This window comes from Pangasianodon hypophthalmus, chromosome 16, assembly GCF_027358585.1.
Source record: "Pangasianodon hypophthalmus isolate fPanHyp1 chromosome 16, fPanHyp1.pri, whole genome shotgun sequence".
Classification (NCBI taxonomy): Eukaryota; Metazoa; Chordata; class Actinopteri; order Siluriformes; family Pangasiidae; genus Pangasianodon; species Pangasianodon hypophthalmus.
Window position 1 is genome coordinate 17,191,837 of NC_069725.1, and position 16,179 is coordinate 17,208,015.

Consider the following 16,179-nt stretch of genomic DNA (forward strand, 5'->3'; position numbering starts at 1 on the left):
AATATATTGCTGTGATCCTAAATATATCATGGTTAAGCCTTGTATTCATGACACACATAGTCTAAACAATGTGTGTATTAATTATTACTATTATTATTATTATTATTATTATTATTATTATTCTGTAATATTTTAAGACCATGCTAAGCTTGGCATGTTAGTATCTACATCAAAATTCCTGTGTGACTATTAATGCTTTATTTTGTTAAAGTCAGAACTATTTGTATTTGTAATGTGCATATGCGTAAGAGTGAGCATAAGCATAAGCACTGAGTATACAAGACATAAGTTCTATATTTATAACAATTTCTGAAGAACAGCGTGAGCCACTTATGTGTTTTGTTGAGCTTCCCGTTGGTTGCTATGGCTGTGTGTGTGTGTGTGTGTGTGTGTGTGTGTGTGTGTGAGAGAGAGAGAGAGAGAGAATGATGTCACACTGGAAGCATGAATGGTCTCCTCCTCACTGTATGTGTAATCAGGGGAATAGAAGCATTTTAAATCCCATGAGAAAGCCTCATAATACTACTCATAAACTGCAAAGCAAATAGAAACAGGGAGCAAGCATTTTGTGATCATTCACAGGAATTTTGTAAATGTATATGTAGAAATTCAGGAAAAATTGTAAATGTATAACCAGAAGTGTGTAAATACCTTGAGTTTACCATTCTTAAAATGGTTAAAATGAACTTTTCATGTAATATTGTGCTCCATCTATCAAAGGATGACACCTGTCATACAAGCATATTCACTACATGTTTATGTTGAGTGACCAAGCAAGTTCTTGTTAGTCTTGTAGCATTTAATGACTACCAATTCCTGACTTAACAACCCCACACCACCATTTTTATTCTTTTTAATGAATTATAAAATCTTATATAGGAAGAGCATGTCTGAAGAACAAACATATAAGCTACAGATGACAAACTCTCCACATAACGAGAAGGAAACGCTGACCCAAATCCAGCTGCATTACCTAATCTTTTCCAGTTACTCTTGCATCCTCCAGAGTAACCATTAGGCATTTTTATGTTGCTTTTTTTTTTCCATTGTTCCTTGTGTTACTGTGTCAGTAGACTTTTCAGTGTAGTATATTGTAAAGGCTGCTGATTTGTGATGTGTTTAGTGAACAATAGGACACACATATCCTCCCCTGTGCCACCTGATGGAGAAAGGCAGACAGAACATAGTGTGTTGAATTTACAGGCACTCAGGTAAGGAGTAGGTGGGGGTTGAACTTTTCTAAAGTGATGTCTACAAGGAGAGATAGTTCATCATAGCTGAAGACAAGTAATGAGTATTTGACTGTTTGGTGTTTGGAAATCCTCTTATCTCTCTCCAAACTATGTATCCTCAAGCCTGTCCAGGCCGCTGAGACTTTTGACCCATGTAGTGTTGGTCACATGTACTCTCCACTTAGACCCAAATAATCTGTAAAGGTCTGATGAGGTGACAGATAGAGAGGTCATTTTAGCAATGGCATATGGTGTGGGGATCTGCCATCACATATTACATGTGCACATGACTTAGTTAACAATAAGACTTGTCTTCTGGCACAATAACTATTGTATAAATTGCTTCTCCTTTATATGTAGTAGTTAAATTGAAAGTTCTAATAAGCTATAGATAGAGTATAGATACTCTAGTAAGTAAGTGAGTCATTTAGGCTATGATTACAATCTGACCAGCTGTAAATTCCCCCCTTCAACACCCTACTGTCTCAAATAGAACATGTCTTAACATATAGTTGCTCAAAATTGCTGTTAAATGTGTTTGAGTTACCTAGTACTCCCATAGCCGCACTTCCTAATTTGGCCCCAGTTCAGTTGCTAAAGCAGAGAATGACTCACATAAAACATTCCATGCTAATTCAAGTGGGCAGACTTTTCCATAACTGTATTGTGTATGAAATTGTTTACTTGAATGACTTTAAAGACAATTTCATTACATACAGTAGTGTGTCACTTAGAGCAGCTGATTCTCCTGTGTGAATGGGAAGAAATAAGTATCCTGTAAATTACCATGTATGTACTATTTGCCATTTTTTCTTAAATTAGCTCACTGAATGACATACTGTAGCTATTCACCGAGGCACAGACTATACACCAAGTTCTATTTAGTGATTACAGAGGGCAATGAACATCTGGTGAGGACCTCTAAAATACTCACTATTAGCAAGCTACTTGGCTAATGTTACCTAGCTAACACATATTATTGACTCATGCCCCCATTTGACTGGCTTTCAAACAAGCAGGCTATCTATTTCAAAAACTAAATTTGAATACTCTTGGATTCCAAGAAGATAAGATTTAGTAACATTTAAAGTGTGTGAGCATGTCTTAAAAAATGTGAAATGAGGGTATTTCCTGAAAGCTGTTTAGAGTAGTGTTAAGATATTCAAATGAACAAGCTCTGTGTAAGATAAGCACTTGGCTCCCTGACAGAATAATGATATTTCATTATACAATATTTGTTTATTGTCACATAATCTACCAAAGCCTAATAAAGTTTTTGAAAATGTTGTAATGCCATAACATTTTCTGGAATATTGCAAACCCTGTTTGTTGGCTTATTACATTGCGAACATTATTTTTGTGCTTATCTTACCCCATTGTTTGATTGAAGATCTGCTTATCATACTGGGCATACTTAGCAAAAGGTATTTAGGAGAGTTAGCAAGAAAACCAACTAAATACACAGTACTATAGATTACTTCTATTTTTAAAATTTGTATTTTGAGTTGTATTCTATAAAAAATTTATTTTTATTCCAAGTTTATTTCAAATCAAAATTTTAGAGTATTGTTCTGAAACTTTGTATAAAAGCAACATTTTGACAGACATTAGCCTATCAAGCCATAGATTGAGCAGCTAAAATAATGCCATCTCTGCATCACTTTGAAATCCTCTATCAGACTTTAGTTATCTTCAGGAATGCAAATGCTTTCCACTATTGCCTTGTTGTCTTCATTGGCCCATTCATTTCTATTACTCAAAGACTTTTTTATTTGCTTTTGCAACGCTGCTCTCTTCAGCTGACACGTTTGCAGCAGCTGCAATTGACACTGACATTGGCCTTTTCACCATGGGTTAAATATGGGTGGCTTTAAATGGATGGCAACAATGTGAAAAATATAATTAAACTATGTGTTATTGTATGAAGTTCTCATGATTAATATCAGAGAAATATAATTGGCATTGCATTTTATAAAAATAAAAAATATATTATATTTAAATTTAAATAATTGTTACATTTTGTAGTACCTTTAAAATTTTTAGTATAGCTAACACTTGACTACATACTGTTTAAAATTGCTGCTTTAAAAAGCAGCAATGCAGTGGATTCTCCTGAGCATGCTGACACATACACACAGCTGAGATTCAGACGTGCGCTAATGAACAGCTGTTGAAGAGGTATCCAATTAAGTTACAAATATTTAAAAATAATTTTCAGTGAACCTGAGTTAGACGTGTTTTATTATGAGGGTTCTGCAATTTTATAAAGCTGTTTAAGGGTATATTCAGGTAGACAACCTGTAGCTAGTTATGTTAACTGCAGTTATAGCTATAGCAAGCAGCTCCAGGGTCCCTGGTTTGGTCCTGAGCTCAGGTCACTGTCTGTCTAGAGTTATGCATTTTCTCCCAGCGTTCACATGGGTTTCCTCCAGGTCCTCCAGTTTCCTCCCACTGTCCAAAAATATGCAGGAAGTTGGATTGGCTATACTAAATTGCTTTTTAACAACAAATGCAGTCTTCACAGGCAAAACCCAAGGCTCAAACGAAGAGTAGACATTCAGAGCTATTAATTGTTTAAATAATCAATCTAACAGGGCACACCTGGGCAACAAGAAACACCCGTCAGTCACATGTTCCGATATATCTGATCACTGGAAAAATGGGCGGGTTCAAACAAAAGGTGCCATGTTCTATCAGGAAATGAAAGCTGAAATGCTGCTCTATCACCTCATATTCATCTTTCAAATATTAAGAAAATCTCTGTCTCATATCTCAGTAGACCTTTACCAATTGCTTTACCAATGGCTTGCTTTTCTCCCATAGACAGCTCTCTGGTCCTCATGTTGGTTTATCCTTTTTAACAACAAATGAAGTTTTCACAGGTGAAACCCAGGGCTCAAACCAAGACATTCAGAGCTATTAACTGTTTAAACAATCAATCTAACAGGGCACACCTGGGCAACAAGAAACACCTGTCAGTCACATGTTCCAATATTTTTGATCACTGGAAAAAATGGGTGGGTTCAAACAAAAGGTGCCGTCTTCTATCAGGAAATGATAGCTGAAATGCTGATCTATCATCTCATATTCATCTTTTGATCTCAAACCCAAATCTGTTTAGTGTAGCATAACAAAAAAATTGGCTTTGCCGTTCCAATACTTATGACGGGGACTGTACATGTGACATTAATTTTTTTTTAATCTAATGTGTATTTATTAAATGTACATTTTCCAATGTTTTTCTTTGTTTTAAACTTGCTAGAGGTAAGATTTGCCTTAAGATTTGCAGAACCCTAAATATGAATTTCATAATTCAAATTTAAAAAATACAGACTTTATATAAATTATGCCAAAGGTGATGCATCTAGGATTCCCAGGAAAAGTACACTATTTGCCAAAAGTATGTGGACACCTGACCATCACACCCATATGTACTTTTCCAAACATCCCATTCCAGATTAAGTCCCCCCTTTGCTGTTATAATAAGCTCCACTCTTCTGGGAAGGCTTTCCACTAGATTTGGGAGCGTGTCTGTGGGGATTTGTGCTCATTCAGCCACAAGAGTATTAGTGATGTCAGGCACTGATGTCGGGCGAGTAGGCCTGGCATGCAGTCAGAGTTCCAGTTCATCCCAAAAGTGTTCAGTGGGGCTGAGGTCAGGCCTCTGTGCAGGCCACTCGAGTTCCTCCACACCATCCTTGGCATACAAAGACATTCTAGACACTTGTGCTTCCACCTTTGTAGCAACAGTTTCTGGAAGGCCCACATATGGCGTGATGGTCAGGTGTCCACATACTTTTGGCCATATTGTGTAGATGCTTTCAAAGCATCTTCTTAGCAGCTTTTGAACTCAGCATTTAGCCAATTAGTCACCGCCAACACTCGCGATTTGTGTAGAACATTAAAACTTTTTTTTTTTTTTAAATCTTTTACTTTTTCATTTGTTTGACCACTCTTATCTTCCCACATTTCTCTGGGGATCCCGGATGCTGCACCTTTGGCCTAAATTACATAAAATCTATCTATCTATCTATCTATTTATTTATTTATTTATTTAAGATTAGTATTTAGGGTTAAAATTTCAAAATCAAAACTCGTCATTTCGAATTAAATGTTTTGAAAGTAAATCTTTCCCTAGCAAGTTCAAATCGAAGAAAAAACAGTGACGACACAGCAAATTTATTAAACATACTAAAGAAAATAATTTTGTTTAATGTGACGTGTATATAATTCTAATATACGAATTTTATATTCAAATACTTTTGTCACTTTCCATTCTCCACAAACAGCTTCAGCCTCGCACAAATCTACCCGTGCGTTTGAGAGGCGCTCTTGCAGCTCCGCCCACACGCAGCTTGTGACTACTCCCCCAATATTACCACAATTAAGAGAGAAAGGGGACGAAAGAAGAAGACGGTAGAAAAGAAGCTAAAGTGGACTGAAGTAGTGAAAGAACGAGAAACTGAGTTTCTACTTTAAGAGTCACCTTAAGGAACGCGCGAAAAGACATGAGATTTGCCTAGATTCTGGCAGTTTTACCAACTGAGGAGGACGCCATTTGACTCGTCACCTTTGTTGAGAAGAAACGGGCGAGTTTAATTCAATAGGTGGACTGACACCTCGAGTATCATGGGTTCCGAAAGGCGCCGCTCAACCACGGTGGCAGCTTTATTCCACATGGGCTGCTCGCTTTTCATCACATGCCTTTTTCCTTGGACCGTCGCGTTCAACTTAGATGTAGAAAACCCGTCGATATATACCGGCCCCGCAGGCAGCTATTTTGGCTATTCTGTGGACTTTTATATGGCACAGTCGACACGGTAAGTTCAGGTTTCAGTTCAGTTTCTTCAGGAACAACTTTTAGTTAATGCTTGTTAATGAGGCAGTGAAGAATTGGAAGACTGCGTATTGATAACGTTTACGACAAACAGAAAAATGTGTATAAGCTATACATCCGTTAAAGCCTAGATATGCAAATTCTGTTCTCACCGTCCTAGTCTTTGAAACGTTTAAAAAATAACTCCACTAAACTGTGGGAGAGAACCTCAGTAATCAGACCACAGCAGGGGATATACACACCACAGAAGTTTCTCCGATTGTTGTTTTGAATCCAAGCTCAATATGTGAAAAGCCATATAGATGAAAGCCTGTCTTCACAGCTGGAGACTGAAACGCTCTTAAAAGTTTCACTGTTTGTTCAGAATGATACTAAACACTGACTTTTTCATATCCAGTCCTAAGGACCCTTGACTGTATGCAGACCTTTTCATAGAACCGTCCGTTTTTTTTTTTCTTCCGCCTGCCTAATAACTGCATGATATGTCAGTGTTTCAAGCCATATTTAGTACATGAACAGAGGAAGGTTTGACGTCAACGGCAGGAAAAATGATTTCAGCTCTTGAGAAGGGAATTCGGAGTGCTTCTGTAATTGCCCCTGATTGTACGTGCTTATTCATCCAGAGGGAGGGTATAGCCCACATATCCACAAAAGAGCCTTGGCTAAAGGATACAGGAGATATTACTTGGAACTTTAACTACTTCTTGTGTATAAATTATAAATCACATATGCCATTTGCCATATTACATATGTGTAATCTGATTTCAGAAGTGTTCTGTATTCTATCACACAGCTCAGTCACTGTCCTCCCTTGCAAGACAGACTAGGAGGATGCCTTGGCGCCAGTGTGACTCATTGTTATAATGAGTAAGACCCCAAGCTCAGATCAGATTTTAGCAACTTTAATACATTATTCCTTCATTGGTGTTTCCTGTGAGACTCAGTGACACATTGACTAGACATTTGCAACAACCTGTGTACTGGTTGTCTGTTTAGAATAAAAAGGGAAGGGTGCTGCTCTCTGATTGCCTAGTTTCTTTCTGTGATTATTTCTAGATGTTTTGAGGAGAAAAAACTCTGTTCAAGGTCAGACAGCAGTCTTATAGATTGACAGATTTTGAATAAAAGATTAGGAACTTTGGTTCTCTAACATGGACTGAACTCTGCAGAGTTCATCAGGTTACAATGGTCTCTGCTGTGATTGTAAACCATCAGTGCTATGGATGGGACTCAGTAACCAGACTGTCAGCTCTGTCTGTTTTTGTTGCATTGTGCCTGGCCAAGTTCAGCTTTTCATGGGGCTTTGTATTGAGTGACCTGTGAGTGGCTATCAATTTAATGTGATAGTTCATTAAGAGCTGTGTGTGTGTGTTGGTCCATGTAGCTCTGAGAGTATATGAGGTAAATCTCTCTCATTTTTTTTTCCTCTCCCTCAGCCCTCTGCTAATGTAATTTGACATGGTTTTTAAACCCCTCACCCAACTCCTATATTTCAGGCCATGCAACCCCCACCCATTCCATCTCACTCACTCTCATGAGCTATGAAGTCACAGCAAAAGCCACAGCTGCTCTCACTGCCATTACTTCATCTGAACTTAAACAGTTCACAAGGCATCGTGGGCAAAAACAAGTTTTTTTTTTTACATTTTTTATTCAATGTAACAGTTTATTTTGTACATATGTTTGAAGCCTAGTTTCCAGACAGAAGGAATACTTGATTCTACTCCAACAAATTCCATTCAATCACATCTTTGTCATATTTCTCAGAATTTTTTTTTTACACTGATGACAAACATTTCAGAGAAATTGAGTGGATTAAACACTTTTTTATTTTCATGTGTGCACCTGCTTCTGTGTGAGCAGAAAGTTTTCAGTGGCCATGGCTTTTGGGAGTCTGTTCTTAGCTGTGGTTGTTCGAGTTTTACAAAAATACAGAAAGTTGGAATTGTTCCAACCATTCCCTTAGCCAGCTGTTTGAAGCCTCTGCAATGCAGAATCAGCTCTAGAATTTTCTAGCATTTTCTATTGCACTCTGTATATTTTCAGAACTATTTCTTTGCACAGACATTTCCATAGGGTGTTTTATCTGTATGTTGCTGCTTGACTAATTTTTAATTAAGCAGTACAGAGACTGCAGAAGAAGGCAGAGTTCACACACTTGTAAACTTTGTAAACTGTACAAATGGACTCTGTTTTGTCAGAGCATGGCCTGACCAGGAGGGTTCATCAATTATTCTGAACAGTATACTGAATTGCAAAATATCTGCTTATTCTCTAGAGTGTGTTTAGAACATGTGTTTAGCTGTTAGTGTTGTCAAATATCTATGCTTTAAGGAAGAATTATTGGCTTATTTAGAAAAAAAAAACAATTTGGGTTCTCAGTACAAATTCATATCCCTAGTTAAAGCATTAGAAAAAAGTCATTCATTATGTGTAGGAGTAGCACATTCCATTCTGTCTCATAGCATGTAGATAAGGAGGGAGAGCAGCAGTAGGTCAGAGATCAGGGTCTAAACATTGAATGAAATTCTCACTGGCGTGGGTAAAGAATATTTTGAAATGGAAATATTTTTCATTTACATTTATTCATTTAGAAGAAGCTCTTTTGTTTCGCAGGAGCAACTTTCAAGATGTGCATTGTATTAGAAGGTGCAGAGATAGAACGTACTGAGATTCTTTATTAGATATTTACATATAAATAACAAGTGCTCTTTTATAGCTTGAATTAGTTAGACTTGCCCCAAATGGTCTTAAATGCTTGTTTCATTTTTAAAGAATAATTTGTTAGCATGCATTCTCTCCCACATTTTTTCTGTTTATCTTTTTATTTTAGGAGGGATGTAATGTCCTGCTAATGTTCTTGTTAACATGTTTGTGAGACGTTACATGTGAATATTACATCATGGATGTTTTGGCCCTGACCCATGATGCAGTATGTAATCTGGTGATTGTCATACTCTAACAGAGTAAATGCTGAACCAATATTTCTTTAGGATTTAAGGTCAATTTGTCCTCGCTGTACTATACTATTGTTTATATCTATCCTCTTCTCCTGTTCTTCCCAAGGTTTGATTTTAATATCCTGTTTAATAGTATTATTATTCTAGTATTATTATTATTATTATTATTATTATTGTGTACTAAGTTGTTTATTTTCTGAAATTGTAAATCCATCTGGACAAGGGTGTATTGGCTGCCAGTACGAATTTACCAGGTTACCTGTACAATTAACATTTTTGTGTTGGACAAAGGATGCTAATTCTTAAGCATCAGCATTTAATTTTAGCATTTTAGCATTTAATTTTTTAGATTTTTTTCTAAAAAAGTTACCTGTATAAGGAAGCTAAAAATTTCCTTGTGACATTTTTATTTTGTGCGCTCTTTTTTTGTCCTGGTTCACGGTTCAACATTAGCATCCTTTGTCCAGTTGGCAGCTGGCAATACCCTGAAGGGAAGGTCTGTGAAAACACAAGAGTTTGTTGTTTTAAGGGTTAATGGGGATAAGTTTGGTCAGTGGCTGAAGCAATAGAGAAGGTTCCCCCATACTATTGTGAGGCTGTTTTACTGCCTGTCTGGAACGGCAGGTTTGAATAATGGGCCCCTGTCCTTATGAGTGTACATTGTCTTGTGACGCATGTGCTGAGTCACAGCAGGCCAAATTGTCCTTGTACAGTACTCAGTCATACCCTTAGGCATACCCTTAGTTCTTCTGAAGCACACTTAGGTACATGTTTATGTTTGTAATGCTTTGTTTTTCCCATTTGGAGTATATAATTGTAATTATAGTAATTATAACAATGAATTTTGTTCTAAATGTGTCAGTCTTTGGACATAAAAATGGACATAAAAGGGTTGAATACTGTTCCAGAATCTTTGCTTTTTCCTGTTTTTTTTAAGTGAAAAAACTGAACACAAAGTGAGCTGTATCTCCTTGAAGGTGTGAGGTTGCTTGTTTTCTGATATTTCCTTTTTGTGTCGAGGTATGAATAATGTGTATTTGGGGTCCTAGACCTTGGACATCAGCAAAGAAGATGTGAAACCACACTATATTCCATAATATATATAGTAGGCACTTTAAATTGTTGGACTTGATTTCCATTTGAGCAGAGCTAAATAGGTGCAAAGTGTTAGCTGAAAAACCTGCATGTAAACAACATTATAAGTAAATAAACATTTTTTTCTATAACCTTGCCCTCCTACTTTGCTTCTCAGGAATGTGCCTGGGATTTGTGACTTCATGTTCCTAACTAATCACTTAACTTTGTAATTAAGCTGCACACTGGCCCTGAAATCTTGATTTGTAGGTGTCCTGCTGTGATGGATATATCCTTTAACAGGAAATGCTTTTGTAGTGACATTAGATTCTGGATGTGTTAAGTGATGATGTTTATCAGATCAACAGAAATGGGTCCACAAGGTAGTATGTGATTAATTTTACCGAAAGGCTAAAGTGGAATAGTTGTAATATTTTAGTTTGTTTGAAAGCATTTTCTCATATTGTATGATGGAACCTGATTATACTTAACCTGGCCATGGTTTCAGGAATCTCTTTAGCTATAATGTCATGTAATTTTCTTCTGTTCTGTGGTAATCCATGACCGTACATTTTTTGTCATGGCGGAAATAAAGCCAGTGCCAGTTTTCCCAGTAGTAACTGCTTTCACCATCATCTTTTTGTCAGTGATTTCTGGACAGCAGCATAGAGCAAATGGGGTTCAGATCCACTGAGCAGACAGGCCATTCAGACAGGGCTTAAAAAATGACTATAGAGCAGCATCTGATTTTTAGCTGAATCTGCTGTAGTTGCTTGGCTGGAGCCTGAATAAAGCATTGGGTAATATTAAGATGCACTGCTATCTTACTGTGCTTTTGGGATTCAGAGTTCAGCGTCCACACTTGGATAACTGTATGGATGACTCGGGATGTGTCTTCTGCCATATTTTAATATCCGTATGAAAGGATATAAGCTTTCTTAATGTGGCATAGTTAAGTATCATTTTCCACTGGAATTAAATGTCTGTGGCAGCACTCATCTTTTTACTTGACAGACATAATATAGAGAAATAATGAACAGAGATACTGAATGGAAAAGCTTTATTGAATATCAGAATGTCAGCTCAGTATTTCTGCCTGTGGCCCTGCTGTAGCAGAGTGTGCTCCGGTCTCGGTTAAAATTCAAACATTGTGAATATTATATCTTCCACAAAGTTTAGAAGTAAAAATCTCATCAGATTAACAGACTTCGTGATCACAGCAGCAATGCATGTTTATAATAATCTGATGGTCAGTATGGATATTTGCTCCAGTGAATTAAAACACAAAATTGAATGCTCTGTGTGAGAGCGGTGGCATTTTGCCCTTGTCTTTAGTGTTGTACAGAAAGAAACATGGATCCATAGCTAATAGCCCCAAGCTAGTAACCGCTTTTTCCTGGTCATGGTGAATCCTTGTCCTGGGAACACTGGGCCTGAGTATGCGTTACACCATGGAAGAGATCCAGTCCCTCGGAGGGCACCATGCGTGCACACATTCACACCTAAGGGAAATTTACTGTAGCCAATTCACCATGTTTTCGGACAGTGGGAACGAATGGGGAGGAAACCTACATGGTTACAGGGAGAACATGTGAAACTCAGACTTGAACTGGGGACTCTGGACATGTGAGTTGGCAACAATGCTGCGTCACTGTGCTGTCCGTCCCATAATTAACTCCAGATAATTTAATTTCCTTAGGATGCTACAATTATACGCCAGAGACTGTTAATCTTTAAGGGGCAGTAAAGTGTTTCCATAATAGAGTTGTTTTGCTGTTTTGCTTTGGCTGCCATGACCTCAACAATATGTATCTGTTGGTGTTAGATAATATACAGCAAATCAGAATTTGCTGGCTTTTTTTTCTCCCTTTCATAGACTTGTATCATATACATACTTTGGTTAATTATTGTGATTAAAGCATATGACCAAAGACAGAGGAGCTTGCTCAGTTAAAACTTTATAGTCTTGCCATAAAAAGCCTGTTTGTGTACATTTCAGGAAAAGCTGAGAGATGACTGCCTAAATGATAGTAATAAATGGCTACTGGCTCAGAAATCAAATTACATACAAATTAATAGTTATTATTGTGTGTTTTGCATGCAAGTTTCTAGAAATAGCCCATGGTATAGTATATACACAAGATATTTTGGGTAATTTAGTCAGTCACTTCTAATTAACTCACTGCTTTCTCCCCATGACATTAATTCTCGAGTATTTTTGTATATTCATACCGTTTACAATTTAGGTTTACGGTGAATTTTGGTTTGGAGGTTGGTAACCTCTTTTAAACACGATACAATGATTGTTTTTTGCAGCAGGTTTTAAATGATTTGAAACAGTGCTCAAGTGACATAAGGTTCACACCTGGGCAGATTGGGTATGGGTTGGGGAGTGTTTCTGGCTAGTTAATTTGGTGTAAAGACCATTTGGCACTGGGTTTTCTTCCCATCTTTAGGAAGGAATGCTAGTTGTCATATCAGCAACTTTTCACCGAGCTTTTAATATGGCAGTACCACACATTTTTATCATGTTCATTTTGGTCTTATTAGCAAAGCCACACACAAGGATGTTTAATGTTTAGTGTTTTAGCTGTAAACACTTTTCAGCCTGACTCTTGCTGCTGACTGGGTTTTTTTAGTGTTCTGCTAGTGTTGTGGTGACTGGTGTTGAGACATTTGTTCACTGCAAAAACGCTGGTGTTGTTTTCCTCACTTGTCAGCGGATTGTTGTGTCTCAGCATTATTCAGTGTCTCATTTACAAAGGTTTGTGGACACCTTACCAATCACACCTATATGTGCTTTTTGAACATCCCATTCCAGATTTAGTTCTCTCTCTCCACTCTACTGGAAAGGCTTTCCACTTACATTTTTGGAGTGTGTCTGTTGAGATTTTTTCCCATTCACCCACAATGGGGAAAAAATCTCTAAATGTTGGCTGAGGAGGCCTGGGGAGCAGTCAACATGTCAATTCATCCCAAAACTGATCATTGGTCACCCCACCCTTGGCAAAGCATGTTTTTATGTACCTCACTTTGTGCACAGGGGCATTGTCATGCTTTTGGGCATATGCTTTTGGGCCCCTTAGTTCCAACAAAGGGAAATCTTAATGCTACAACATACAAAAACATCCTATACAATTTTGTGCTTCCAACTTTGTGGCAAAAGTTTGGGGAAGTCTCGCATATGCTGCAATGGTCAGGTGTCCACATACATTTGGCCATATAGTGTATTATGTTATAGTGTATATTATGATTGAATTTTTTTCTTACAGATTTTTAAATTGTTACAAGCCATTTAAAAATGACAAGAAGAAAATGATTGTGTAGGTTAATGGGTTTTTTTTTCCATTATCAAGGCTAGGCTATCACAAATTGGCCACCTAAATGATAATCATATACTGCAAATATACATGTGTATATATATATATATCTTTCAACAGAGATGAGGATAGTCTCTGATTGGCACTCCAAAATGGTCTACATTCAAACTTTAAAAGTTAGTTAGGATGTTGCTGTTGTGATGTGCTCCTAGAAGAGTGGACCACTTAAGTAGACTCTCATTCTTCTGGGTACAGCCAAAGCATTTATAAATCGTATTAAAATAATGACCATTACCTTTCTGTATTTACTACACTTATCGCTTGAAGTGCTTACAAAGAGCTGTACTCTAAGGGTCTTAGATCAACACTCATGGGTTTAGCCATGCAAACAAATCCATCTGTATGTTATTGTGTTGTTTTGCAACTTCTATGAATCAGTATGAAAGTTTTGTCTCTAAGAGGACTGTTTATCTGTATTGCAACATAATTGTGACATTTGATTTGGCAATTTGGTTAAAATGTCTTTACAGAACGCCTTCATGGATAATGGGCCTGTATCTCCTCTAAAGTCTGTTTACTTCGCTAGAGGCTGGCTCACTTATCTCAGGGCATTTTCCACAACTGGCATTCTTTGACCCAAAGCAATCAAGCTGTTATTACTATGCTAACATTAGCCCGATGTTTAAGAATTTAACAAGGAGAGAATGCAGATTAGGCTAGACTGATTCTCAAGCTGATAAAAAGCCATTACATGCTAATTGGTGCTTATTTGCAATTCTTTGAGATTACTATCAACTGTTGTGTGTGTGTGTGTGTCTGTGTGTGTGTTTGCGATTTGTGTGTGATATGCAAGACGCAACAATTACTTTTGATGTATTTCCTGTTTTGTTTCTTTAAAAGTGTTTTCATTGTTCAGAGAGCCTCTGTTTCTACAATTTTGCATATACATTATTATGCCTGCAACATGTAGAGGGACATCAGTATGCAAACGTGGCCAGGGGTCTGTTCCAGAACGCATATTTGTGAGCAAGCCACATAATAAAATTTGAGATTGGCAAAAATCTATATTTTTCTGTTCCAGATGAAATCAAGATTAGTAACTTATAGATGTTGAACATCTCAGGAAAATAGTGTGGACATAAATTACACCAACTAATTTTTATTAAATGTTAATAAAGGTCATGTTATTAGGTAAGTAAGAAAATGGATGTTAGCATCAAATAACATACAATATACGAAGACTTGTTGCAATTGCATGTACAGAAGTATAGATGGATGTCCTTTATACCATTATCAGCTTTCAGTTTTGGTGAACCTGTGCTCAGTGTAGTCTCGGATTCCTGTTCTTGGCTGACAGGAGTGGAACCTGATATGGTCTTCTACTGTTGTAGCCCATCTGCCTCAAGGTTATGCGTTCTGAGATGCTTTTCTGCTCACCACAGTTGTCAACAGTGGTTATTTGACTTACCGTAGATGTCCTGTCAGCTTGAACCACTCTGGCCAATTTTCCTCATCAACAAGGCGTTTCCACCCACAGAACTGCTCACTGTTTTTTTTTCCCTCCACACCATTCTGTTTCAACTCTAGAGACTGTTGTGGGTGAAAATGCCGATAGATGCCAATCGATGCTAGTAGAAGTTTCTGAAATACTCAAACTAGCCCATCTGTTTCTAACAACCATGCCACAGTCATCAAGATCACATTGTTCTCCATTCTGGTATTTAACTGAAGCTTTTGACCTGTATCCACATGATTTTTTGTTTGCATTATGCTGCATTGCGCCATGTTATTGGCTGATTGGATAATTGCATGAATGAGCAGGTACAGATATGCCTAATAAAGTGGCCAGTGAGTGTATATTCAGGTGTATGAGGTGAACAATTTCTTTAGTAAAGAAGATATGACTGGTTGGATTTAGTTATTTTCTTCTCCAAATGACATTACTTTCAAGAGTTTCGGTACCTCTGGGATGTTCCCTCGGACACATGGCGGAAAATCTGAATTTTCTCTCCTAGCCGGAAGAAAGCAGTGTTTTGTTCCGCTCTTTAGGAAAATAAACAGAACACCTACATTTTGTTTCTTTTCCACAGCTTTGCATTTAACAAGGGAGACCATCCTCTGTAGTAGGCTTAAATGCCTGGACACTAGATTCTCTTTTTCAGTTCTTTCGTTCTTTCTTTCTTCTTTCCTTCCTTCCTTCCTTCCTTCCTTTTCATGATTCTGATCATTTTTGTAGCCTGCAGTTCTTTGATAAAACCTCCATTGAGATCTGTTTGCTGGATTACTTGGTCAGTATAAGCTTTGTGAGGTTACCCCCAGTCACGCATCACAGAGACCAGCTCAGGGGGCAGGAAAGGGTGTTCTCTTCCTGTAGGCTTACTCCATCCCCCTCTGAAGCCCACAGTGCTCCTGACCCCTTTGCCATGCCTAAATGGACTGCACTTAATGATGTTGAAAAACAAGAGTAAGCTTACAGACTGTGAAGATTTGTCTGTGCTTTACTTATTCATGCTCTTTTGAGGAAAATGGACTGTTTCAAGGCAGTTTTGCAATGCCTCACCCATCCTCCTGGTTTGCAGCTTTCTTCATTTTGTAGCATTCATTTTAGTTACCGCTAATTCCTTTTTTGGTTAGGGTCTTTTAGGTTTTCCATTATTTTCTTAATATTTTCTTAATGTCAAAAGTCTTGTCCTTGGTAATTACACATACATTACAAATGTGATGGATAAAGATCACACAAAACATCTTAGTATTCA

At 37.5% G+C, this 16,179-nt stretch overlaps 1 protein-coding gene across 1 annotated transcript in view; it reads left to right on the forward strand.

The window, feature by feature from the left end:
• Window positions 1-5,586: 5,586 nt before the first annotated feature.
• itga5 (integrin, alpha 5 (fibronectin receptor, alpha polypeptide)) overlaps window positions 5,587-16,179 on the forward strand; it is a 52,773-nt gene continuing 42,180 nt past the window's right edge. Inside the window, exon 1 of the mRNA XM_026920459.3 lies at window positions 5,587-6,052. Coding sequence (XP_026776260.1) covers window positions 5,862-6,052 — 191 coding nt within the window. The 5' untranslated portion in view covers window positions 5,587-5,861. The remainder of the gene's footprint in view (window positions 6,053-16,179) is intronic.